Source organism: Myotis brandtii, unplaced genomic scaffold (genome assembly GCF_000412655.1).
Source record: "Myotis brandtii unplaced genomic scaffold, ASM41265v1 scaffold693, whole genome shotgun sequence".
Classification (NCBI taxonomy): domain Eukaryota; kingdom Metazoa; phylum Chordata; class Mammalia; order Chiroptera; family Vespertilionidae; genus Myotis; species Myotis brandtii.
In genome coordinates this window covers 2888568-2896729 of record NW_005370710.1, presented here as the reverse complement: position 1 = coordinate 2896729, position 8162 = coordinate 2888568, and the positions used below count along the sequence as shown (strand labels likewise).

Genomic DNA, 8162 nt, shown 5'->3' with positions numbered 1-8162 from the left:
CCACAGCCCCAGCTGCTCGGTGCCAGTCCCAGCGCTGTGGGCCCAGTTTGCTGCCGGCACCCGAGTCTCTGCGGGGCTTGGCACAGGCCGGGGGCACCTGAGGGCAGTGCCTCTGCCTGGAGCCAGGTCATCTCCCTCGGAAGCATAGCTGTTCGGTGCAGCGGGGCTTGGAACAGGAAAGGCGGGCCGCCAGCCAAGCTCTGCTGCCTCGGACTCGCTACCCGGGGGCAGGTGACCGCTGCTCCTGGGGGTGGGTTCCCAGCAGGAGGCTTGGTCTCCATGCCAAGACCCAGGGGGCCAGGCTGACCCTTCCTCTGATCCAGACCGCGCTGCCTTGCAGGAGCTGGTCGAGTGGGTGCTGGAGGAGGTGGCCCAGAAGTCCCGTGCGGTGGGAGCCCAAGGCGGCCCCCTCATCCTGGAGGTGGGCTGTGGGTCGGGAGCCATCTCCCTCAGCCTGCTGAGCCAGCTGCCCCAGGTGAGCGTCCTCAGCACCCCTCCCCTCCCAGGAGACTGGCTGGTACTCACTGGCCCTGCCCCCGTCTCTGCCAGGAGCCCTGGAGGGGCAGCTACCAGGCTTAGGGCAGCCCAGCCCGCCTGGTCACAGCCTCCACCTCCCATACCTTCTGTCTGGCCAGGCCCTGGCGCAGGGAGGGGAGAGGTGTGGGTATCCCTCCTTCTCTGGCCGGGGCTGGTGAGGCTGTGGTCCCAGGCCTGGCCTCTCCCAGCACCTGCCTCCCATGTGCCCTTCACTTGTTCTTGGGGCAGAGCCGAGTCATTGCTGTGGATAAGGCAGGAGCCGCCATCTCCCTGGCCCGAGAGAACGCTCAGAGGTAGGCGGGCTCAGGGACAGGAAGGTCAGGGTGCGGGGCACGGGGCTCGGGCCTGATCTCAGCCCCTGCTCAGGTAGCAAACCCACCGACGTCCACTCCCGAGAAGGGGAAGGCACTGGGGCAGCCTGGCTGGCTCCCAGGGGGATACAGTGGATCGTGGGCCCAGGGGTCTCACAGCCCGGGAAGGGCTTATCCTCCCAGGCCTCGTAGCCAAGGGTAGGAGTCTGCCCTGTGCTCAGCCCTTCCCATCTCTCCAGGCTTCAGCTGCAGGACAGGATCCGGATCGCGCCCCTCGATGTGACCTTAGGTACCTTCCTCACCCACCTTCCCTGGGGTGGGGCCCTGCGGACAGGGCTGCTGGGTGGATGAGGCCGTCTGCAGAGCTGGGGGAGGCTTCCCAACACTTATTCTCTCACACACACACACACACACACAAATACATGTACACACATGCACACGCACATACATGCACACGTGCGCACATGCATGCACACAAGGGGTATTAGACCAATCCTTGCTGAGGACAGGCCAGTCCCTGTTGCCTCCTGGGCTGACCTGACCCTGGAGGGGACCAGCCCTAGGGTTTTTCTTATCTTCCAAATCCCTGTAACTAATGCGTTATCTAGCGCCTGCTTTGTTGTCAAGAGATAAGCAGAAGCTCAAGAGAAATCCTTTAAGACAGAAATACTTGAGTGCCCCTCTGGTCCCTGGCCCAGGCACCGCAGGCTGAGGGCTGAGGGCCTGGGCACTGACCGGCAAGTCTGGCTTATCGGGTCCAGAGATAGGCTCCCTGGAGAGGGGTGACCCAGGGGCATGGTGGTGGGCGGAGCTCCACTCTTACCTCCCATTCTCTGCTGGGTTCCCTGTGACCACAGAGGGCAACTGGGCACACCTTCTGCCCTGGGGCCCCATGGACCTGCTCGTCAGCAACCCTCCCTACGTCTTCCACCAGGACATGGAGCAGCTGGCCCCTGAGATCCGCAGGTGCGGGGTGGGGTGGGACGGGCCGGCCTGAGGGCGAGTGGGATGGGTCTGCCCTGGAGGACCACTGTGGGGGTGGGGGAGGGATGGAGGAGAGGCTGAGGGGTGCTGTCGGTGGAAGAGAGCTCACTCCAGAGCCCACAGACCCACTTGGGTTTGGCTTCTGCCTTCCTGAAGACCCTGGACAACCGCTGGCCTCTCTGAGCTCAGTTTCCTGCCTCTGAAAGGGGGCGGCCGAGCTTTGCAGGCCACGGAGGGCTCAGCGGTGACACTGCAGAATGTCAGACAGAACAGAATGCATCGAAGGCGCTCGTTTTACAGAAGACTGAGGCCCAGAGGGGGAAGGCGCCTTGCCCCAGGTCATGGGGGACTTAACAGGAAAGCTGAGACCAAAACTACTTCCGGCTTTGCATTGAGCCATCCTGTTCTCCATTGGGCTGAGACCCACCCGGGCAGTGGCCGTGGGTCAGGGTGCTGGCTCCCCTTCCCAGGCTCCCAGGGTGGGCAGGGCCAGCCCCAGGTCTCCCCAGACCCAGAATAGGGGCAGCGTGTTGTGGGGAGACAGGCTCACGCCCGGGACACTGCCTGGTGTGCGCTGCCCGTAGTCCATCGGGGGAGCTGGAGCTGCCGGCATCTGGGGCCTCCTCTGGGCCCTCAGCCGTCCTCTCGGCCCAGCGTGCAAGGGCACGGGCCCCTCGTGGAGGCTCTGCTCAGCTCTTGCACACTTTCCCGTGCGCCTGTCCCGCTCTCACCCCCTGCTCCCCTCAGCTACGAAGACCCCGCAGCCCTGGATGGCGGGGAGAAGGGCATGGACGTCATCGTGCACCTCCTGGCCCTGGCCCCTCGGCTCCTGAAGGACTCCGGGTAGGGAGGGGACGGGTCCCCTGGTCAGTGTGTCCTGCGCCTGCCCTGGTGGTCACTCAGCCCTGCCCGGCTGAGCTGGCCCTTTTCTCCCCCATGTAGAAGCCTCTTCTTAGAAGTGGACCCCAGACACCCAGAGCTGGTCAGCAGCTGGCTTCAGAGCCGGCCGGGCCTGTCCCTCGAGCTCGTGGCTGTGCGCAAGGACTTCTGCGGGAGGTGAGGCTCCCCTCCCCCAGCCCCACAGCCACCGGTCCTTCCACTGGCCCATGGGCTCCGGCTTGGGGACAGGGTGCTGTTCCCACTCCCTGCTCCTCCCCGGGCCCAGGCAGTGACTGGCTCCTTGTTGTTATGTCCTAGGCCCCGGTTCCTGCATATCCAGAGGTCTGGGCCGCACGGTGGCTGCCCTGTGGACACCTGGCCAGCGCCCCAGCCTGCCGGAGTGCCCGGATGACACTTCCTCCTGGACTGCTCCTGGGAGAGGTGGGCGCCTTCCAGAGCTGGTGCTGGCGCATTTCCACGGCTCTGGGTGCCCTGCTCTCCATTTTAGGAGACTTGGGGCAAAAGGAAGGGCAGGGGTGTCCTTCCTGCTTCCCGGGGCAGCAAAGAGCAAGGGCACCCCCAGTCCAGCTCTGGAGCTGAGGGACCCAGGTGCCCAGTCTGGCTCCGTCCCACCGGCAGGGCCAGTGCAGCTGCTTAGCGTCTCTGGTGGGACAGCTCGGGAGCGGGGAGAGCTGGCCAATAAAGTGTCAAGGGCGGACATGGTGGCCCGATGTGTTGTCACCTTGGTCTGTGGGTCCTCTGACCCCTCGCCCAGCAGTGTGCATGGGAGCGGTGTGGAGGGCGGCACCCAGGTGTTCCTGGCCTCGCATGCCGGGCCCTCCACCACCCGGCCGAGTTCCCACGCTTCCCTGCAGACCTGGGAGTGACCTCCCCGCAGCTCTGGTCTGTGCAGACGCGTGGCTGCCAGGGGCCTGGAGGGAACCTACAGGTTGGCAGGTGCTGGTGGAGCCTGTACCAGGGGGTTCAGAGGGACCTGGCAGCCAGGCGGGCTCGTCCATCACACTCCCCTCCCTCCCGGTGACTGCAAGGGCCTGGCCTGCTGGTGCCTGTGGCTGGTGGCAGCATTCTCTGCTGGAGCAGGATGCTGGGTTCTGGGATTGTCTTGCGTGGGACCTTGGGTAGCAACTTTGAGACGCTGGCTCTTCTGGTTCCCGGGCCAGAGGCGGCGCAGCCTCCTGTGCTCTCTCAGCTAGGTGGAGTGTGTAGCTGGCATCGAGTACCCACTCCCTGGGCAGGGACTCCACTTCATGGCTGTTCCGGAAGGAACCTGGGAAGGCTGGGCGGGGACCAGCCGAGCGAGGCTCTGGCCTCCTGTGCCCTGTGCTCCGCCTCTGCCCGCGGGTCCTCGCCAGCGCTGCCCTCCCCTCCTCCTGTGCCGTGGGCTTCCCTGACCAGCAGTTGGTGTCCCCTGTCCCCCAGCCGGGGCCACACCTCGGCTGGTGCTGGCTCCCCAGAAGCTCGCCCTCCTGACCGCAGGCCCATCGCTGAGGGAAGGGAAGGCCTTGGCAAGCATGGCCGCCAAGGAATAATGATGCAGAAGACAGCGTAGGGACCGCTGAGGTCACTGAAGCAGGAGCCACCCTTGGGACAGCGTCCTTCCCAGAAAGCCGAAAAGCTGGACTCCCCCAGGAAACAGGCCCAGCCAAGTAGACTGGCAGGGCGGGGCCTCCAGCCGCAACCGCTGGCCCGGTGGGGCCTTGGACATGGAGCTCCATGTCGGAGCCACACCAGCCTGGGTGCAGGTCCCAGCCTCTGCCCCTCCCCACGGTGTGGCCTTGGGCAGATGCCTTCACCTCCCTCAGCCTTGGCTTCCGAGCCTGAGAAATGGGCCCAAGCGCTTTTATCTCACGGGGGGGCGGGGGGTGAGCCTGGGACACCCTCTCGCGGGTGTTGTGCTTCAGAGGGAGCAGAGGCGGGTCCTGCGTCCTCGGGCACCTGGCGCTTGGCACCGACAGGCAGGCAGAGACTCGGAACTCTGCAGGGAGGGGAGGCGGGGTTTCAGTCTTGGGTTCAACTTCTCTGCCTCTGGAGCTGGAGCCACAGGAAGCTGGCAGCCCAGCAGCGGGTCTCCCCACCGCCCCTCCTCTCCCTCCTCACCAGGGCGCAGAGCTCTGAGGTCCAGGCCAGAGCAGCTGGTGGCTCCAGCCCGGGGAAAGCAGGCCACCGCCCATCTCCGCCCCCCCCCCACCCCCCCCACCTCCCCGCCTTGTCCTGGAGCCGGAGCTAGAGACGCTGCCTCCTTTGGCCCTGGAGGTGGGACAGGCCGAGGTGGCCCCTGAGAGACGTGTCTGCTGCCCACTCTGCCCTCCAGCAGAGCCCTGCGTGGGCAGAGGGCGCCAGGGTCTGATGGCGTGCTCGGGGTGGACAAGCCTGTCCCCTCTGACAGCTGGGGAAGCAGACCGCCTCCCAGTTGGCTGTCTCCCAGCTGCCCATGGGTTTGTCTGCGGGATGCATCTGGTTGCTTTACTGAACCCTTCCTGCTCTCGCCCACTCCCACCTGGGCCCAGGGCCGTAACTCCCCAATCCCTGCCGTAAACCCTGGCCGGCTCCCCGGCTCCCCGTGACTGCACGGGGGTCAGTGGCCTGCAGAGCCCAGGTCTGAAGAGGTGGAGGAGGAGGTGCTGGGAAAGGCCCGGCCCGCCCCAGGCCCTCGGCGCTCTGCGCAAGCTCCTGGCAGAACAGGGCCCGGCCAGCCTTAGGCCACCGCAGCCCTGCGGGTGTCCATCCCTGGCCGCTTGTGGATTCTTTTTGTTTGTTTTGTTAATCCCACCCCGAGGACATTTTCCATTGATTTTTTTAAAGAGAGTGGAAGGGGGCTGGTGAGAGAGAGAGAGAGAGAAAGGAAGAGAGAGACACATCCATTGGTTGCCTCCCACACTTGCCCCAACGGGCTGGGATCAAACCTGCAACCCCAGTATGTGCCCGTGACCAGGAGTCAAACCGTGAGCCTCTGTGCACAGGCTGACGTTCTAACTGCTTAACACGCTGGCCAGGCCACTTCTGGACTCCTCTGCTGCCCCAGACGCGGGCCTTACTGCAGAGCTCCATTCCCAAGCCATGCCTCCCTCCCTTCGCCCAGCCCAGGCGTCTGTCAGCAGCGCTCTTGCACCCCCCCTCCCCCGCTGCCATCTGAATCACACTCCTTCGGGCTCACCTCGGGACACCTCCGGACCTCTGTTCTCCCGGCCAGCCCCTGGCCCAAGCTTCGCCAGCACCGCGGGTGTTCCGCCCCCGGCTTTGGAAACCTGGCTGTCTCCTCGGGCTCCACGCGGGCCTGGCATACCCCGCGCTCAATGCATGTCACACCAGTACGTGTCACACCAGTCCGTTTCTAGAGCAGAGCTGGAACTTTCCATGAGGCTCATCTCTGACCCCACAGCAGCTCACATAGTCCCGTCAGCAGGGAGGGGAGGCCGCGAAGGCCTGGCCACTTCCAGGACCGAGTGCACCTGTCGGCACGGGCCTCGCCAGGAGCACAGGCTGTCCTTGGCAACCGCAGGGGAGGCGCCAGGCTTCCTGGAGCGCTGGGCTCCGGCCAGCGTGTGGGCCAGGACGGTGGCCTGATCATCCCTCATGGCCCCTCAGTTCTGGACAAGCCCTCTGGACAGGGCTTGGGACTGGCGAAGCAGCCCTGCCGCTCCTGTGGCCCCAAAGTCTTTGGGCCAAAGATGCCCGAGTTCCAATCCCCACACCTGCGAATGTTGCCTCCCCTGCAAGAGAGTCTGGAGGTGGGAGATGATCCTGGATTGCTCAGGGGCTCGGTGTGATCACAGGTCCTAGGAGAGGGAGGGATTGTCAGAGCGAGAGGAGATGAGAGGGTGGGAGCCGGCTGGGATGGATGCATGGCCAGAGGAAAGGCCATGGAGAGAATGCAGCCCAGCCGTCTCCAGGTGCTGGGAGAGAGGAGGGAGGGAGGAGCCTCAGAAAGGATGCAGCCCTGCCCGCCCCTGACGGCCGCTGACCGGACTCGATGCCTCCCGCCCTGTAAGAGGATGAACGCGTGCTGTGTTCAGACCGCACTTGGGGTGACGTGTTACAGCCGCCGTAGGAAACGAATGTCCACTGTGGTCCCCGGAAGGCAGTGTCGCTGCAGCAAACACCAGGAGGTGGAAGTGGCTTTGGGGTGGGAACTGGAAGTGGGCAGCGGCTGGAAGAGCTCCGAGGAGCACAGTAGGCTGCCTGGATCACTTCTCCGAGAGGCAAGACGGCGGGGGGCGGGGGGACCCTCCACCACCTGGAAGCCCAGCTGCCAGGCCCCGCCCCGAGTGTCTGACATGTGGTAGAATTGGGCAATGCTTGGAGTGAGACAATGGAAGGCGGCCAGGACCTTCAGAGCCTGGTCCTGGCCCCCTGGAGCCATGTGGCTGGCCCAGCACCCCTGGGATGTGAGGGTGAGCAGGTGCCACAGCTGAGCTGCTGGGCCTGGCCCCTCCATGTGAGCTGGGGAGGGTCCAGCTCCTTCCAGCCACCAGGAGTACCAGCCCCTGCGACAGGCCTGGACTGGGCTGAGCGGCTGGGATAGAATTGGGGTCATTCCTGGGATTCTCAGCCTCATGGTCCCCAAAGCGGAAGTGGCCAACTGGAACCTTTGACCCTGCCCCATCCAGGCTGGGACCAGGACCTCACTCCAGATGAGGGGGTCCCAGCGGTTTGAGAGTGTGGGGTGCCCTCAGGACATCCCAGAGGCAGGGTGAGGGGATGGAGGGGGCTTCTGGAGTCAGATGTGACCATGTGGGGACACAGCCCAGAGGCAGCTCTGGAGGTGGGGTGGGAAGGCCTCTCCCAGGCCTGGGCACGCCCACAGCAGGAAACAGGCATCTCCATGGCTAAGCTGGTGCAGGGGCCGCACGCTCTGCATAAACCTTCTGTCTGCCCGGCAAGGGCACCTTCCTCGGCCCATTAGACAGATGAAGAGACTGAGGCTTGGCTTGCCCAACGTCACACAACCAGGAAGTGGCCACGTTGGGGTTTGAGCCCCTCTGACATCCCAGCTGGAAGAGGGTGAGCGGGCCACAAGGCTGAGGCAACTGCAGCCCAGGGCTCAATTCCCAGGGCGCCTCCACACCCAGGTGGGCACCCCCGGAGACCCCGGAGCCCACTTGGCTTCCAGGGCAAAGGGGAAAGTGGCGAATCCGAAAGCACCTGACATGAAGCAGAGCGAGCTTCCTCCCCTCCCAGCTGCCCTGGGCACCCACCGAACTCTCAGGCCCAGCAGGGGCGGGCGGAGCCCTGGCGGGGGAGAGGGGGGCTCTCAGGAACTCTGCATGTGGGAGGGACTGGCAGACCCCAACTCCAGTTCTCAGCTGACGGGTGGTGAGGTGAGTCCCACGCAGCAGCGCTGGGCCCGGAAGCCTGCAGGTCCTGCCCAGGGGGCGTTCCAGGTGCCCAGGCCAGGAGGCGCCCGGAAGGAGCGCCAGGTGGATGCGCCCG

The 8162-nt window shown here is 65.2% G+C and overlaps 1 protein-coding gene across 5 annotated transcripts in view; it reads left to right on the top strand.

Moving 5' to 3' along the window:
* HEMK1 (HemK methyltransferase family member 1) overlaps positions 1–3436 on the top strand; it is a 7892-nt gene extending 4456 nt beyond the window's left edge. For 3 of the 5 annotated variants that reach the window (XM_005881914.2, XM_005881913.2, XM_014529757.1), the window contains 7 exons: positions 341–475; positions 766–830; positions 1088–1137; positions 1706–1814; positions 2580–2675; positions 2775–2888; positions 3030–3436. In XM_005881914.2, coding sequence (XP_005881976.1) covers positions 341–475; positions 766–830; positions 1088–1137; positions 1706–1814; positions 2580–2675; positions 2775–2888; positions 3030–3123 — 663 coding nt within the window. In that variant the 3' untranslated portion in view covers positions 3124–3436. Of the gene's footprint in view, positions 1–340; positions 476–765; positions 831–1087; positions 1138–1705; positions 1815–2038; positions 2676–2774; positions 2889–3029 lie in introns of those variants that run through there. The other 2 variants (XM_014529755.1, XM_014529756.1) reach the window with 2 other exon arrangements.
* Positions 3437–8162: the final 4726 nt, after the last annotated feature.